The sequence below is a fragment of the Podarcis tiliguerta genome (assembly GCF_965153285.1).
Source record: "Podarcis tiliguerta genome assembly, chromosome: 10".
NCBI lineage: Eukaryota > Metazoa > Chordata > Lepidosauria > Squamata > Lacertidae > Podarcis > Podarcis tiliguerta.
Genome location: NC_139543.1, coordinates 63,154,013 through 63,172,868, shown reverse-complemented (window position 1 = coordinate 63,172,868; position 18,856 = coordinate 63,154,013). Strand labels below are relative to the sequence as shown.

At 43.0% G+C, this 18,856-nt stretch overlaps 1 protein-coding gene across 9 annotated transcripts in view; it reads right to left on the bottom strand.

Moving 5' to 3' along the window:
- USP6NL (USP6 N-terminal like) overlaps positions 1–18,856 on the bottom strand; it is a 135,715-nt gene that overhangs the window by 21,622 nt on the left and 95,237 nt on the right. For all 9 annotated transcript variants that reach the window (XM_083401928.1, XM_083401931.1, XM_083401929.1 and 6 more), the window contains 5 exons: positions 14,954–15,061; positions 11,756–11,865; positions 9,113–9,161; positions 6,631–6,751; positions 5,053–5,147 (listed from right to left, as the gene is read on the bottom strand). In XM_083401928.1, the coding sequence (XP_083258054.1) occupies positions 5,053–5,147; positions 6,631–6,751; positions 9,113–9,161; positions 11,756–11,865; positions 14,954–15,061 (483 nt within the window). The remainder of the gene's footprint in view (positions 1–5,052; positions 5,148–6,630; positions 6,752–9,112; positions 9,162–11,755; positions 11,866–14,953; positions 15,062–18,856) is intronic.

Below are 18,856 nucleotides of genomic sequence, written 5' to 3'. Positions count from 1 at the left end.
AGTTTTATGAACTTCAGATACAAACACAGCATCACGCAAAGTGGCCAAGTGGTTAGTATTACTGAATTTATATTGCAGCCCATTAAAAAATATTCCCTACAAACAAGGTAATTAAAAAAAAAACCCTATAATAATTAAAAGAAAAAAGACAGCACATACAAAAACAGATTTTCCTTGCTAAGCACGCAACATAAACATTGGCAACTAAGACAGCATGAACTCCTGGTCTGCAAACCAAAAGTGAAATGGCCGGAGTATCTTCAGCCTGAAACCTGACTGCCTTCCTATGCATTCTGTCTTCCCCTCCGTGGACAAAAGAAATCCAAAGAGGTTAAATATTGAAGAGGGTGATTGTGAAGAATGAAGGGTTTGGGTCATGTTTACTTTTAAAAATACCTCTCCCTGTACGATCACTTTGGTTTGCTGGGGAGAGCTTAGAAGAAAGGTTTCTGTAGCACGGTCAAAATGCGTGCCTAGGCATTCTCTACTTGCTGCAATGCCCCACTTTCTGGAATATGATTCCATAGGGGGAGACTGCCTTACTCTGAAGCTTCAGGGTTGCATATAAGCAGTCATTTAGGCACAAAGCCTGATCCACCTGGCATAAGGAGAGAAAACCTCTTGTAACTATACCCCTCTATGAAAAGTTAGATCCAGTGCACCAATTTTGGCCATGCTTCTCCTCTAAAGAAAGGGATGAAGGAATACAGAATACCTGAGCATGTACAGAATGCCTCATGCAGAGGCAGCATAGCAAGTAGTTTCCTACCCACCACACTATGGCAAACCAGGAACAGAACTCCCTTCATTCTCTAGGGCCAATTCCCCTTTCCCAGACCCTGTCATTCTTGCCCATAGTTTAGTCAGAGCAGCCTGGTGCACCCCATATGTTTTCAACTACAACTCCCATCAACCCCCTACCACTGGCTATGCCGGCTGGGGTTGATGGGAGACGTGGTCCAAAACTTTTGGTTGGTCTGAGAAAGCTGAGCCAAGGGGTGATCTGCCCCTAACTGCAGATCTCATTAACAGGACTAAGAAATTATGGTTTGAAAGTTGGGTTTGTATGTTGTGCGTCTGCAGGGTAGGTTTTTGCTGCTGTTTGTAAGTGCAGCTCTTGGGAAGCTGTGGAAATTGCTTGAAGCCGGTCAGAAAGCCCAGTGTGCTCAAACGCAGCAGGGTGCAACAGAGGCTTGCCCTTGCCAACCCCTCTTCCTGTTGAGATCGAATGGGCAGACGCGGAAGTGGCAGCTGTGTGATCTAATTGCATGGAGCTCCTGGGACACTGAGAAGCATGAATGGAACAGCACACTAGCCTGGGAATAAGGTGCAGTGGGAGGAAGTAGCAGACACCATGGAGAAGGCAGTAACTCTGCCCTATAAGGGTTTGGTACGTGGCTCTGTCTCTACAGAACAGCTCTACAAATAAGTGTCCCTTCACTGTAGCATCCCAACAATAAAAGAGGCTCCACTGGGATTTCTTAGCCTGACAGAGAGACTTGAGGAGCTGTTAAGGATTATCTACATAAACACACCCAACTTTTGACTCTCCAAATTTAAAAAAAGTGGTTGTGCCTCCCTCGCTTTACAGATTTAGCAGCCTGCTGTTTACTTTCATTTATTAGAAGTAGCCTCCCTGAACCTTCAGGCACCCAGACGAGGAAGTCTACTGACTCAGGGCAAGAAGCACTTGATGTTTCGTCTCCTGGAAGGCAAACTCCTCCAAAATTAAAGCAATAAGCAGCAACGACCTACAGTCCAAACTCTGTATGAACTCTGCTGTGAAAATTAAAACCACAATTTACAGCCTAGAGGTAAGCATGAAAGTGATTTTGGTTTTCACCAGCCAGTAGATTTAAATAATCCTTTTTAAAACTCTCCCTTACCCATGAACAGATTTTGGAAAACCAATATGGCATACATGAGGCGACTCACTACGTTGAGAACATTTGCTGCAGATATCAAAGATTAAAGACTAGGAATGAAGTCCGTCTGCCTTTCTTATAAATGTGCTCAAGTCCACAACCTAAGGCTACTGTTGATCCTGTCTCTAGCAATTTTAGATCTGATCAGAGAGTTAATATCAAACACCCTGAAAAAGAAACTAAATGTACTATCCTTCCTAGCAGGAATATGCTTCATGTTTCATAAGCTTCCAGCACAATGGACAAAAAAATATATGAAAGGCTGGAAGCTTTTATGCATTTGGAAATATAGTGAGTCTTCACTGAAATAAAAAGTACTTTGTGCATGAATGCGCACAGAAGTAGAGACCTTTATATAATGGGCACATCCAGTTACTCAAGGGTTGTATCCTTAAGCCTGGTTCACTATTACATCTCTTCCTTTCTCTGCACTGAAATAATATTATATCTATCTATCTATCTATCTATCTATCTATCTATCTATCTATCATCTATCTATCTATCTATCTATCTATCAGCTATCTATAGATGTGGAAATACCACAACCAATTTGGTTTTGACACCTGTTAATGCATAAAAGTGCTATATTCATCCTGATCAAGCTGCAGAAGATAATTACTGGTTACTGTTCGATGACCATCTGTCATGGATGCTTTAGCTGAGATTCATGCATTGCAGGGGTTGGACTAGATGATGCCTGGAGGTACCTTCCAACTCTACAATTCTATGATTCTTTGTTTCTTTATATGTATATTTCCCTTTTTAAAAAACTTGTTTATATGTTGGGTTCATAAAGGTGGATGAATAGCTATGGCAGGCATTATCAAGTTTCCCTTCCTTTATCTTTCTGAGAATTTTGAATGCAGATGCTTGGGATGTCTCAATGAAATGTTTTGAAAATAAAAAACAAAACAAGTTAAAACTCCCATAGGTTTGCTCAAAATGACATCACGCGCATGCGCAGAAGCGACGGACTGCAACCCGCGCACACATGCATTGCGTTCGCTTCAGGATGTGAACGGGGCTCCGGAACAGATCCCGTTCGCATCCAGAGGTACCACTGTATCGATGTTAGCGCTAAGCATAGTTGGGCCAAACTGGAACTTGAAAGCCTCCTTCTAAGATGGACTGCAAAACAGTGGTTTGACAAGAGCTAGGATTATAGAGGTTAACATTGGTGCAAATGCAACACTTACTACTGATAGCTCTGAAATGGAAAGAGTGTGGGGGTGGGAATCCCCTTGGCATGGGAGGGGAGATATGGGATTCCATGGAGTACTCTAAACTTCCTATCCTTGCTGTACTTTCCTATTAAAAAGCATAGGACAGGAGCAGGGAATTTGTGGCTCTACAGATATTGATGGGTCCAAAGGTTGCCATAGCTAGAATACTGCAGTCGAAAGCAATGCCAGGGCGGATATCACAAAAATGTCTGGGAAAATCCGGGTGTATGGCAACCCATGCTGGCAGTATCATTTTTGGCAATATTCCTTAAAATTAGCTTGAAAACTTCTTTTTTTGTATGTTTGCGGAAAAAAGCTCAACTACTTCTGTGTCCGGATTTTCACAAAGATGCCAACCGTATGGACCCCAACTATGGCTAGTGAATAGAGATGTTGGGGTTTTGTTTCCCCATCCCTGGCTTGAGAAGCCCCACCCCTTGCTTTTCAGGACTATATACTATTATCACACATTGCTTATGCGGAATTAACCGACCTAAAATATTTATAATCTACGTATCTGTCAGGGGTTCAGGAGCAGAGGCACAGGAGAGGGAGGAAATAGAGAGCGAGGGGGAGGAGTCCGAAGGAAATGTCAGCGATGACAGCAATCCGAGGTCTCTGAGTCTTTCCAGTGAATCGGAAGATTCACAGAAAGAGGCCCCCATGGTCAGGGCAAGGGGGGTGCCGAGGGGGACACCTCAGGAAGAAGGGGCCAGGGGGGACTCAGAGAGCAGCAGTTGGAAATCTGGACCAGCGTCCACACCAGAGTGCAGTAGAGGGGAGGAGTCCCAGGCATTGGGATCAGGCGGCGCACTGCCAGCGGGAGGACATGAGGCAGGAGTGGCCACGCCTCCATCGGAGAGCGAGGAAACGGTCGAGAGGAAGGTGGAAGGCTGCGCGCGCGCGCCAAGTTCAAATGTACAGGAGGGTGCAGCAGTTGGCAGCCCGGATAGGGAGCCAGGTCCTAAAGCCCGCCGAAGAGAGAGGGAGGAGTCAGGGGGGTCCACGTCTGCGTCGGAGGAATCCAGGAAGGAAAGGACCCCGGGGGGTAGCAGGACCCAGAGGAGAAAGGAGAGACGGAAGAGGTGGAGTAAGGCTAGAGTCTTAAACTGGTGTACAGGGGGCGGGGATTCAGATGGAGCTTCGCCGGTCTAGACCCTAGACGTAGAGCTGGGGCGCTGAGGCTTGGAAATGAAAACTATACTTCAATAAAGACTTTGATACATTACTACCGGCTAGCGTTGGTCCTCTGTGAGCTGGGACCAGGAGCCAGCTCTGACAGTATCATTACAGGCTTAGTTAGAATCATACCACAGCACAACTGCCCCCAGATCTTTGCACACCCCCTGCCCATGTTTCGCATGGAGACGTTTCCAAGTTCAATCCCTTGTATCACTTTAAAAGTATTTCAGGTTAAACTGGCTTTCAGTGGCAGGACTGGGAAAGATTTCTCTCTGTGACAGAACCGCTGTTCAGCAAAGTAGATACAGAAAACAGCAGCAGAACAATGACCTGATTTGGCATAAAGTAGTTCCATAAATTCCCTACACACCAGCATAAGCAGGCTAGGGAAGAATTACCGAATTTTTCGCTCTATAAAACGCACCAGGCCATAAGACGCACCTAGTTTTTGGAGAAGGAAAACAAGAAAAAAAATATTCTGAATCTCAGAAGCCAGAACAGCAAGAGGGATCGCTGCGCAGTGAAAGCAGCAGTCCCTCTTGCTGTTCTGGCTTCTGGGATAGCTGCGCAGCCTGCATTCGCTCCATAAGACGCACACACCCTTACTTTTTAGGAGGGAAAAAGTGAGTCTTATAGAGCAAAAAATACGGTAAATATCATATTGGACCTTTTGCTGATGGGTTACCCTTCATGTACTGCATATTCTGATGGCATTTACTTACAAAATGCTGCTTAAGCTTAGACAAAAATTTCTTCATTATTTTCTCGTGATGCTCTTGAAATCTCAACAGCTTGGGAAAACCCGGAATATAAAAACCTAAAAGGTTGGGGTGGTGAGGGGAAGAGATAATAAGAGAGAATAAAAATATATTAAACGCTAACAAATTGCCACAAAAAAAAAAATGTTCACAGGTTTAAGTGTTGCGGTGAAATAATTCTGATGGGGGTGGAAATCACTTAAACATTAAAATACAATGCAATGTCTTGTGGCGTATTAAAGATTAATTTACTCATTGTGACATAACCATAGATGACCAAGAGCCCATTTCATCAGATGCGTGAAAGCTGGTAAGGCATACAGAAAAGGCAGCAGACTCTGCACAGGGGCTTTGAGATGCAATACCAAAAGTGTGATTTGGCATTACAAACCCGGACTGATGCACTCCTTTCCCCCCTGGTGTGCAAAGGTTAGAAGCTCCCAACTGCAGTTTGCACAAAACCATCGTTTGCTGTTGGGTAAAACCACGCCAGCTAGGGGAGGAAGAACACATAAGCCTGGGTCTGTTCCTGTAATATCAAACCATGGTCTGATGTTGTACTTCAGGGGTGTCCAACTTCCAAGAGACTGTGATCTACTCCCACTATAAATAAACTGGCAGTGATCTACCCATTGGATTGACCAAAGTTGTTGAGCTTTTTTTTTAGGGAGCCACAGTTGTTGAGCTTTTTTTTAGGGAGCCACAGTTGCTGCACATAGCAGGTAAATAAGTACAAGGTGCGAACCAATCTAATTAAGAAGGAGACAGACTAAGGATGGGGAATTTATGGCTCTCCACACGACACTGTAGTAAACTCTCATCATCCCTGATCATTGGCCATGGTGACTAGGGCTGATAGCAGTTGTAGCCTAATATCTAGAAGGTCATGGTTCTCCCACCCAAGGACTGATTTGTTGGAGGCATGTCCTGTTCACACTGTGGCCAGATGGTGCAAGTAAACGCAACTCAACGTTGCCAACAATGAGTGAGAGACTGAATTGCTGAGCATTTGAGATTGCCACGATCTTATGTTACTGATTATTAAGTTTATTTAAATGTGGCTTTCCCATAATCATGTTTAAAGCATCACCATGCCCTTTATCCTAAATGCGAAAACTGCTTGCCCCAGGTTGAAAATGGCCAGGGAAGAATGCTGCCCTACAGGGGAAATTCCTGCTCTGAGTATGCAGACACTGGAAATTTAATTCCACTCCCGATTTCCAGCTGCAATAATGAATTCAAATGAGGGCAAAACTTTCTGTGCAGCCAGCTCCATGCCAACAGAAAGCAGGTCATGTGCAGGGTTACAGTCCCTGCACATCATCACAAATGACCTCAAAAGAGCATTTTAAGGGACCTATCATAGATTGCAGAAAAATTCTCGGTTAAAAAACAACACATTTTTTCCTAAGGATTTTGAGCACATTAATAGCCAAAAGGCCCAGCTTGCCGTACTACAAATCCAGTCCAGACTTCATAATAATAATTGAAAAATCAGATGAGAATTAATCAGTGCTTTGAAGCAAGATTTGGGTGACATACCATGCATAGCATGCTTGGGTCCTGAGAAGAGTTTCACCAGGGCCCAGAAGGCATCTTCTTCATTCATGTACATAAGAAGTAAAGCTGTGATGTGGCTCATTCCCTGACAATATCCAACTTCCTAGGAGGAGAAAAGGTAGACAAGCGTTTAGGAATTTGCAAACAGTGATAAAACCAAACAAAAACACGCCACAAATTACATGGTCAATTTGATTCTTGTGGCGTGAATAGGAAGCTGTTAGGGATGGAAGAACTGCAGCCCTGTGGATCACTTGAAAAGTGTGGCAGAACAAGTAGTGGTGTTGCTGAATAATAATAATAATAATAATAATAATAATAATAATAATAATAATAATAATTTATTATTTATACCCCACCCATCTGGCTGGGCTTCCCCAGCCACTATGGGCGGCTTCCAAAAAAATATTAAAATACTGTAATACATCAAACATTAAACGCTCCCCTAAACAGGGCTTCCTTCAGATGTCTTCTAAAAGTCTGGTAGTTGTTGTTCTCTTTGACATCTGGTGGGAGAGCGTTCCACAGGGAGGGCGCCACTACTGAGAAGGCCCTCTGCCTGGCTCCCTGTAACTTGGCCCTCAGCGCTGGACCTCAGTGTCCGGGTAGAACGATGGGGGTGGAGACGCTCCTTCAGATATACTGGACTGGACCGAGGCTGAAGGCCTCATTCTGTTGTGGACCATCTTCCTGGAGCCACAGGCCAGTGGGCCAGATGCAGAGCAATGGATAAGGTAAAGGTAAAGGGACCCCTGATCATTAGGTCCAGTCGTGACCGACTCTGGGCTTGCAGCGCTCATTTCGCTTTATTGGCCGCGGGAGCTGGCGTACAGCTTCCGATCATGTGGCTAGCATGACTAGGCCGCTTCTGGCGAACCAGAGCAGTGCACAGAAATGCCGTTTACCTTCCTGCCAGAGTGGTACCTATTTATCTACTTGCACTTTGACGTGCTTTCGAACTGCTAGGTTGGCAGGAGCAGGGACCGAACAACCGGAGCTCACCCCGTCATGGGGATTTGAACCGCCAACCTGCTGATCGGCAAGTCCTAGGCTCTGTGGTTTAACCCACAGCGCCACCCGTGTCCCTAGAGCAATGGATGGAACTATGCAAAAGGCAGAGGTTTCTACACCCATACATTCATGTGCCCTTCTTCACCCTTTGTCCAGGCAAGCAAGAGGCATGGTCAACCATTGAAGGCACATTCCAGATCTGCAGTTCCACCTAGCCCTTGCAACAGGTTGGGCTAGTTCTCTCCTGAATCCCTTCAGACTTTAAGTGGAGGCTCGCACGGTGGAATGCTATTGTATTCAAATCTAGTCCTTGCGGACAGAAAGCTTGTATTTCGAGGAGATGCTTAGGCCACAAACTCTCTCTTTAATTCACCTTTCCCCCCTACCCTCCTTTTGAAAATGTTCACCCAGCATGAGCAAGAATTCCAGTTCCGTGTAATCTGAAAAATAACATATCTCCTTGTTTAGATTTTTACTCTACCCTATCCCAGAGGTTAAGTGTGTGCTGCAATTTGCAAACTAAGAATTCTGTGGCCGCTCAGAGACCAACAGGTTTTCAGCAGCACATAAAGTGGATGACCTCATTAAAGGTTATGGTACAAGAAACCTGTTGGGCTTTATGGCGCCATCAGAGTGTTAGTTGGTTTAGCTGCAAAGATTATTCCCCTGGAATTTGAAAACAAAACCCCAAAGTGGAAAGGGATGCTTTACACTTTCGTGAAGAACAAAGGAGCAAGGCAAAAAAAACCTCTTCGTTGACACCAGATTCACTGGCTCCTTCTGCTCTGTTAACACTAGCTGCTCTTAATAAAATACAATATTTTATTACTGATCTTGTAAGCTCGTTTCTGATCTCCATGGTTTTAGATATAAAAAAAAAATTACTACAGCAACAAAAGTTTTGGTAGCACCTTCTTTGAGTCACAACTTGCAGGTAGCACGTTGACAACAATCCAACAACCTCAGTTTTTCATCTTCCCCTTTAGAAATTCTGCTTCCGTGGCTATGGTTACAGTGGTAATGTTCATACAACCAAATATTCACTTAATAAGCCAGGATACAAATGAGCTGTGTGCAATCGCACACAATCCATTTACAGCTGCATCACTTTCTCTGTTTGTGTGAGTAGCAAAACAGACCAGGAAGACACAGCTAACCACAGCTTCCTGTTACATGTGAGCTGGAAACACTGGTTAGTGTTTTCCATGCAAGCAAGGATTTAGAAACCAAGCCATGGATAAAATTTCACTTGTTTGGAAGCTATTAACTTGTTGTTCACAGATGCACACAACCTGTGCACATCCTAGCTTACTACATCAGATAGACAGACAGACAGACAGACAGACAGACAGATAGACAGATAAAATTACCTATGCAGTATGTCAAGAATAAGCGTTGTAACTGTGTGTATATGAATTTAGGTCAATATGCACCCACATACTATGTGACTTACCGTATTATACACAGAATATGCAGCTAAAACATGGAATAAAGCTTGTTGTCTAGAGAGAAAAGACAGAAAGTAAATTTTGTAACTCATTTTTTGTGCACACTACTGAAATACTTAATGAATCACGATATAAAACTTCACTACCATCAGGACTTAAGAAGCACATTTTGTACATTTGCATAACCTTTGTAAAAGGATAAATATTTGTAAAATTCTTGCACGCTTTAATTCATTTGTAAACATCCGAAGGCTAACAAGCCAGTCCTCCAACAACCCCATTTTATGTCAAGCCTAATTTCAAACCAAAGTTCTAAAAGAGCCCCACGGCTGCCCAAGAAATGGAGGACTTCTGTAGAAGGGAAGGAGTCTGTGCAATTATTATTACAATTAGGTGTGCAAAAAAATGTTGCAGTGAGGAGAGCTCCTTTTTGGTAACTGGTTATAGACAATGGAGTTGGGTTTCTGCTTTGCACTAAAACACAAGGTGACTGTAGCACACAGGAAATTTAAGTGCACACCTTACAGAAGGAAAAAGAATATAATTCTGCTGTGTGCAACTGTGTTGTGCTGGGGGTGGGGTGGGGCAGGGGCGGGTGTCATCCAGGACAGACCCGCTTTAGAAGGATGAAGAAGAATACATGGAAAGGCACTCCAGTGGGATGAAAGGTTTCAGTCCCAACTGATTGTTGGGTTCATACAGACGTGGCATTTGGCATTTTCAAAACTGGGTAGAATCAATACTTCATTAAATCTGATTTCACAAGTTTGAAATGAAAAGGAGCATTCAAGGGCCCTCACTGATACATGGAACACTACACTTCAACCACCAGTTTCACAGATATAATCTAAGAATATATTATTATGTTAGGAAACCATGTTCATCACGTTCTCCTATGGGATGCAGAAAAGGATTTAGTAAGGGAAAACATATTCAGTGAGAGATTAAATTACTCCTGTGATCAAGCTTACATGAGGCATTTCCCTCCCATATGCACAAGCTTCTTTATGTATTAAATCTGGGGGAATGCTTTCGCAACATAGGTTCTATCTTGTTTCTCTTAAAGCGTCCTTATTTTAAAAGCTTCCAGTCTCTCTCCAGATGATGCCCTTACAATTTTACTTCCAAGTGCACAACCACATGGTATAAAAATGTTTTTATGAATAATAGACAAACATTGGAGGATGCCTGGAGCTTCAGACAGCTGAATAGAGATTTCCATACATTTATCTGCCGCAGCAAAGAGACAACACGCTAAAAGCCAGGGAAGAAGGAAGGCTGCTTTCACAGCCCATCTCAAATGGCCCTTCCCTCAGATGTCACATGAAACCCATGTTAACCTAAAACAATGAGTAATGAAGCTGATTTGCTGAAAACTAGCCATAGTTAGTAATGAATCAAAATCCCTCATTTGGTCATAGATGCCAATTAGTTTCCGGGCCCAATTCAAAGTGCTGGTGTTGACCGGTAACACTTTACATGGCTCAGGAACTCAATACAACACCCTAGTGGTCCCAGGAAGGATGTTAGATTGGCTTCAACCAGAGCCAGGGCCTTTTCAACACTGGCTCCGGCCTGGGGGAATGTTCTGTCTCATGAGACCAGGGCCCTGAAGGATCTGATTTCTTTCCGCAGGGCCTGTAAGACAGAGTTGTTCCGCCTGGCCTTTGGCTTGGAGCCAATTTGATTCCCTCCCTCCCTCTCTTTCTTTTTTCTTTTCCTTCTCCTGCGATGAGGCTACATTTTAATATTTTAATGTTCCATTATTTTAATGTTGTATTTTATTTTTGTTTTTAAGTTGTAATCATTCATCTTGTTTTTATTATTGCTTGTAAGCCGCTCTGAGCCCGGCCTTGGCTGGGGAGGGCGGGGTATAAATAAATTATTATAAATTATTATTATTATTATTATTATTATTACCTTAAGGACCACGTCTCCCCATACAAACTGACCCGGATCCTGCGCTTGTCATCTGAGGCCTTTCTCTATGCCCCTCACCCCCTCAAGGGTGGCAACAAAAGAACGGGCCTTTTCTGTGGTGGTTCCCCGTCTATGGAAAGCTCTCCCCATAGAGGCTTGCCATCATTACATGTCTTCAGGCATCAAGCAAAAACATTCCTCTTTACCCAGGCCTTTGGCCATTTAATAATCTATGACCTGTTAAAACTTGGGGGGGGAGGCGAGAGAGAGACTGTTGCTTTGATTATTATTTTATTATGCCATCATTGTGCTTTTTATTATGTTTTTATTATTGTGCTCCATAAAATGTGTTCTTAGTGTTGTACACTGTAAAGCAGCCCTGGCCAACATGGCGCCCTCCAGAGGCTTTTGACTACAACTCCCATCAGCCTCAGTCAGCACTTGTTGGCTGGGGCTGATGGGAGCTGTAGTCCAAAAATGGGGTAGGGGGGAGACACCACTTTGCCGACAGCTGCAATAAAGGGAAAACAAAAGCTTTCCAATTCCTCCTGTTCCTGCCTGGGAAGAAGGGTTGGGGAGAAGAGGGGGAGCACGCCTGGTTTAGAACAATGTCCAAATGTGGCCACTGTTTCCACAAATCAATAATGGCAAAGGATCTTGGGGAGGTGTTCTGAAGGTCTGCAATACATAAGAAAAGGTGTAGAATAGTAGATTTTAGCTTTACTTACTTAACTCCATATCGGTCTCTAAACATGATATGATCCCGGTATGTCCGATTTACATCAAGGTCAATCTGCCTGATATCTGGTGAGGTACCTCTTGCTTGGGTTTTTAAGGTCTTGTGAGAGGAAGGAGAAAATAATCAGCAAGTGTATGTATCGCAACTTCACAGTTCATGCATATGTTCTAGACTGGACATGCAGCTGGGAGAATTTCTACACAGGAATGCAAACCAGTTCTCTTTCAATAGTTCACCTGCACACCTGCATACCCAACCCTACATTTGAAGTCAACTAAAGCATGAATATAATATTTCCCTAACAGTAGATCAGTTATTAATTCATACCTAAAGAATTCTAAGACTTTCAGCAATGGTCCATTTCCCTCTCAACGGTTTTAAGATTTTTATTTTTTTTTAAATTGCCCAAGCCTTTCCTTTAAAATGTAGACACTTGAGTTTTTCCATGTCCTGCTGGACTTTTTCCTTTCTTTTCCTGCACACATCACTAGATGGCATCTGTAACCTTTGAAGATAGGCCCAGTTCTCTTAAACCCTTTTTATCTGTATTTTTCTGTAGTTAACTTGTGATCTTCGTTAAGATTAATTGCAGGCCATTTCAAATTCTTCTGAATCTTGATGAATAGTTCCACTGGATCTTAACAAGCAACAATTAACTGAACACAGGATGACAACCATGACCCATAACTAAAAAGAAAGGGCAGGATCTGGACAAAGTACTTCTGAGGCCAATTGATTTAAATGGGAAAGTTAAACAAATGCTTTAAGTACTTTTAAGTTCAACTAATTTTAGTTGGAAAGATTTAACTGTGACTAGATTATAGCCTGAATCTGGATTTATACAGTGGTACCTCGCAAGACGAATGCCTCGGAAGACGAAAAACTCGCAAGACGAAAGAGTTTTTCGTTTTCTGAGTTGCTTCGCAAGACGGATTTCCCTATGGGCTTGCTTTGCAAGATGAAACGTCTTGCGCCTTTTTTAAAAAACCGCCAATGCATTCCTATGGGAAACCGTCAATACACAGTGGTGCTTCGCAAGACGAAAAAACTCGCAGAACGAAAAAACTCGCAGAACGAATTAATTTTGTCTTGCGAGGCACCACTGTACATCTATGTCATCTATTGATATTACACTAAAGGCTTGACTGGCCCAGAGATCTCACACATGAAGCAGAAGGAGATAGTACCCCTTCACCAATCTGACGAGCTCTAGATGTTTTGCACTACAACTCTCAGTAGGAGGATACCAGGTTGGCAAGACTGGAGATAGTAGACTCCTAAGAAAGTAAGAGTGGATTGTGCCATTTCAGGCTGTAAAAAAAAAAAATGCCTTTTTAAAAATGCTAGCTTCAAATAAAATCAGGTCTGAGAAAAACAAAGTCTATTCTAACCTGATACCTACCAGGTTTGATTGCTGTTTGCAGGAAGGCTGTGTCTGTTTGCTTTAAACATAAGGCAGGACACTCCAATATGTGACATCTCCTGTCCCCAATCTAATCTAAAGTGGTACAGCCCATTCTACCATCCAGTATACACCTTTTCCCGTATGGAGCATGTCAATCAAGCACATACGACTTAAAAGCTGGCAGAAGCTTGTCAGAAAGGCTTTCAGGGTATTAGGGAAATGAAACTGGAGTTTATACACAGGGCCTATTTTTGTTAGATTCAAAAGCTTGCTTCCAGTCAAGGACATGGAGCCCAAGCAGGTATAACACAAGGTCTCTGATTAGGTTTAGGCAGTGCTTTTTTCGGACAAATTTTCAAATTTGTTGGGGACACAGGCATACGCATACACCTAAACATTTTGTGAATCTAAGTTTGGCCTCATTGAGGGGCAGTATTTCAATATGAGTAGGAAAATGAGAGTACCCCTAAACATTTTTTAAAGGAAAAAAAGCACTGGGTTAAGGGAAGCGACCATTGCATACTGGCTACATGCACAGATTCAGTTCCCAGCATCTGCAGGTAGCTAGTAAAGACCCCTGTCTGGAAAGCTATTGCCAACAGTGCAGAAGACACTGAGCTAGATGGATTGGTGGTTGGCCTTCAGGAAAAAACCAATGCACCTCCTATGCGCCGAAGGCTTCTTTTGTGTGGTGGTGATAGTCTTTGTTTTTAATTTAAAGCAACCACAAAAGGGTCTCCTTTGATGGGCGTAATGGACCACTAGCATTAAGAGGAAGAGTTCAAGCCTTTCCCTATTCTATTTTTCCAATATAAAAAAAGAATCCCATTTCTCAAATATGGTATTAGGTCTGCTGCATTGGGTGGGGGGTAGATTCAAGCATCTGAAACACCTCTGCATTTTCCCTCAATGAGGGCAAAGACCAGTGGGAATCAGAGTAGGACTTAGATTGGAATCAGCTTGGGTAAAACATGCCAATTACCACCACCCCCATTTTTCTTAAAAGTTGGCAGCGTGGTGGTAGAGGAGCCCTGATCATAGCTCTGCCACGTCTGTTTCCAGCTTCAGAGAGTGGCGTGGGTGTGCATGCTTTAGCATGGGAGGAAACAGCAGAGGCAGAAAAGGTTAAACAGCTTGCTAACGAGAAAGCGCCCAATGGCTTCTAGGAACAAGACTATCCTGTTTATGAGTAGTGCACTTGCAGGCTGAGAAATGGGGACATTTCCTGGAAAACAACTGAACGTAGTTAGGTTCCTATTAATAGGATTTAATCAGGACTTTCGAGAAAGATGCCTCTCAACTTTTGAACTGTTCCATCTAAAGGATGACATGAGCAGCGGACATTTTAAGTGTGCTAATCAAGAGTATTTGCAAGCCATTGTTCTCTGTGTGGATTCTACATTTTCTGAGAACTCAAATATTTGCTTCTAATAAGGAACCTGAACGCTGACGCATATTCAACAAACAAGGATATAGAAACCGGTGCCTGAACCATGGAAATTAGTCACTGACTTCTTCCACAATGAATGCTTTCATTAAAAGCTGATCAACCTTTTCTCCTTTGAGGCAAAGGGAATCATGAAGGTTATCATTCTACCTGATAGTAAAGTTGGAGGTATGAAACAGATAGGAACAATCTTTATGAAAGCAGTTAGTAATAAATTGTAATAATAATAATACAATTTGTTGTATTAGTCATATCATGGAACACTAAAGCACTTTGAGGTCTAATTTTCAAATACTTGGGCACAATACAGTATTTCTGATTTTTTAGAAACTCACATTATAATAGTCTTTCATTTCTTCTTTCATTTTAGGGACATCAAGCAACAAAGACCAGACTTCACCTCTCAGCTGCAGTGGAATTCCTTTATATATTCTCCTATGAAACTGTGTAAATAAACAAATAAGCAACATCAAGCAGGAGTAAACCAGAAAAGTTTTGACATGGTGGCTATACCAAGACCTATAACCTGGAAACAAAGTAAATGGTATTATTAATTTAGACAGAACTGGCCTGTGTTTGTTTGTACGCGCATGACAGTTTCAATGATATTCTCTCTTTGTTGATTCAGTAGGTGTGCCATGCACTGAAAACCATGTGAAAAATGGAGGAAGGGGTAACGTGAGGAATTAAAAGCGAATTAGTTGCTCTGCCATGTGGGTTCACAGAAGGTAATCAGATGTGCTCCCTAACAGACCTTTTTGGCTGCAGTTTGAGCACTCATACAAGACCACTGATTTTGCTCCTTAAAAAAAACAAAACTTCTTTTATTTGTGTAAACAGCAATTTTCAGGGGGAGAGAATCAATAGGGTCATATATACATATATGGTCAAACCAGAGCCTTGATCACCACCATTCATCACAATATGTCACCTGTCACCACTACTTATAACTTACCAGCTTCTATTGTTATGGCCAGCGGCAAAATGAAACCAAGTTGAACTGCTACCAGTGTGATGTCTCCCAAGACAATGGTGCAAAACGTGGCAATAGAAATACAGGACATGATGCCAGGATTGAAAGAACAGCCATATATGCACCATGCCAGATTAATTTGACACAGGTGTCCTCTCCTGTCTTAAGCCACGGACACTAGTGGACCACAGTTTGGAGCCCCTCTTTAAAGTGTAGAAAGTGGAGACTAGATTTGCATGTAGACTGCACCGTGGATGCCGCATGTACAGCATAAGAAATATACACACACCATCAACCCCAACACTTGAGACACAGTGGTAACTTTCCACAGCTCCATCATATTGTGGCCTACTTCTTTCTTTCTTTCTTTCTTTCTTTCTTTCTTTCTTTCTTTCTTCCTCCTTTCCTTCCTAAAGGGTCCTAATATCCACCCCCATACCCCTGTGCAGTAATGTTCCCAAGTGTACAATACTAAGAATGGCCATAACTTCGAAATCATTCCTACAGCTGTTTTACAATGCAAAAGCTGTTTGCATAGAATACTGTGTACAAAATTCAAAATATAAGCTAATGCAAGCATTTGGAGGGAAACCACAGTTGTTCACCATTTACACCTTTCCCCTCCTGCCATTCCTCTGCTTGAACTCATAAGAATCTAATCAATTTTTTTTTTTTAAAGAGAGAAAGGCATACTGATATAGAACACCTAGCTATATGGCTAATTGGTTGTGGGTTTCAGCTGAGATGAGTCTCACCAAAAGCACCACGCTCTGGAAGGTTAAAACAAAATCAATAACTGATTAGACACTTAATCTCCTGGCTCCACGTTGTAATTTACAAATCAAATGAATTCATAAAGGATTTCACAGTTATAAACCTTTAGCTGCTATGTCAAATACTGCATGGGGGGAAAACTAGTGGCGGATTTTGCAAGCTAGTGCTGCGGTTCAATTCCATTACATGGCGTGACTGTTACTTTTAACCTTGCAATGAAAATTAAATTCTTCAAAGCAACGCCCTTTCTCACAGCCACACACACAAATTAAAAAAAAATAACTGGATGCTTAAAGTTCCAAATTATTGTAGATAATAAGTATTAGAAATCTTTCCTATTATGTGGTCATCACTTTTACCCTCGGTCACAACGTGACAACCAGAATGTAGTTCTATCCCATTGGCTGTGGAAACTGTGATTAGCTTCTTCAAAAGCCGGCTCAGACATATGGTCCGTTTGGGTGCTTATGAAGGCCCAACATCCTTTTCTCGTGGGAGAGTAGCTCTCATATGCTCTCACACATTGCTACACTCTGACTGCAAGGGCAGAGGTGGGTGTTCCGCATAAATGTTTGTAATGCTTCTGTACATAAGTCAGAATTGTGTGATTATTCCCCCTCAGAAGAAAAAGGAAGGGAGAATTCTGATTCAGCCCTCCTGCATAGAAGCATCCTCATGAAACATCTTCATCACATATTCCGTTATGAATATGGGGTGGGCATGTTTGCTCAGTCCTCTGCCCAGAAAAAGGGATCTTTGACCCAGGTAAGTATCTGCACTCAGCTATGGACTAAAGGACCGCCATAGGAAAATCACTACACACATTTCTAAAATGTGGATATTCTCTTTCTGGTTGTAAGGGTGACCAGGATAAGGAAACAGCAGTATCTGTCATGCACACGAAGGGTAAATGAAATATAACGGATGAATCACCGCTGTCTGATGCAATTATAATTGATCAAGGCAGAACGAGGAAATGGCGGGACGCAGTGCAAACAGCTGCATCAACAGCTGCCGCGGCACTCCAGACCAAGCGGGTATCGGGCCTTGTGGGAATATGCCAGCTGTGAGCATGGTAAATCTGCTCCCATTACACAGCACTAGATGAGTGGGACAATGTTTCTCGGAAACAGCAGTTCATTAAGTTCTTTCTGAAGGGAAAAACCGAATCAGGCTTAGCTAACGTGCAATAAAAGTTATCGTGATGGGGGGGGGGGAAGCAAAGGTGTTTTTAAAAAGAAAAAATGTGGCAAAAAACTGGACAAATTAGATTCTTATCATAAATTTGGAAAGTGCTTTATATTCTGTGTACTTCTTCACAATAACCCTGTGAGATAGGCCACTGCTACTCCACTTTCCCACATGATGGGAAGTAAAGCTAATGGTCCAGAAACGTGCCTTATGAAAATAAATATGTACACTTTGACTTTCCATAATCACCATAAGACCCGCAACTAAATGTTTCCTGTTGCTATTTAAACTCCTGAGCTTTTTACACTGACTGACACACACACACCCAACCCTTGAGACTACAGTGGTGCCTCGCAAGACGAAATTAATTCGTTCTGCGAGTTTTTTCGTTGTGCAAGTTTTTTCGTCTTGCGAAGCACCACTGCATTTAAACACTGACAACGGCGGGGAGGGGCGGGGAGAAGCAGGACAGCTGCTGCAGCCGGTACCTCAGACTCACCCACGCGTTGTGGCCACCGTGCAACGCGGCTGCTGGAGGGCGGCGGGGCTCAGGAGCGCGACTCCAGGGAGAGAGAGGCGCTGGCGGCAACGGCTTTCTGAGGGGAGCGCGCAAGGGGCAGCAGCGTGAGGCACTAACCGTCAGCCGGAAGGTGGGAGGGAGCCGGAGGAGCGGGGAAGCGAGTGAGCGTGTGTGCGTGCAGTGACCGTCGCCATGACACAAGAGGCAGGGCCGTTTCGTCTAGCAAAGCAAGCCCTTACGAAAATCCGTCTTGCGAAGCACCTCAGAAAACGAAAAATCCTTTCGTCTTGCGAGTTTTTCGTCTTCCGAGGCATTCGTCTTGCGGGGTACCACTGTATTCTCGGTTAGTGAATGCAATTGTGTGCACTGGAGGGGGGGGTGTTAATCCTTTTGAAACTCTAATATCACTTGCCACCACAGGTCTACTTTAGAGTGCTGCAGCCAGACGATGACTCCTTTACAAAAATACTTTTACATTTGCAACTCAGATTTGTTGTGCTTACATGTTGCTTTCAGGTGTACACTTAAGAATGGTAACGACACTCGAGTTTGAGTGGCCTTTCCAGCCAATTCCAATTCAGAAGCGAAGTCACAAAATAATGGACCATACCAAAGGCATGGGAAATGCACATTAATTGTTACTGAAAAGATGTTACTGAAAAGCGTCGGGACAGTACTAGCAGTGAAAAGAAGCCTTCAGAGCCATGCTACATAATTTTCCAGACTTTCCTGCAGGCTACTGACACTTAGATCTAATTGATCTTGTTCTCCAAAAAGGAA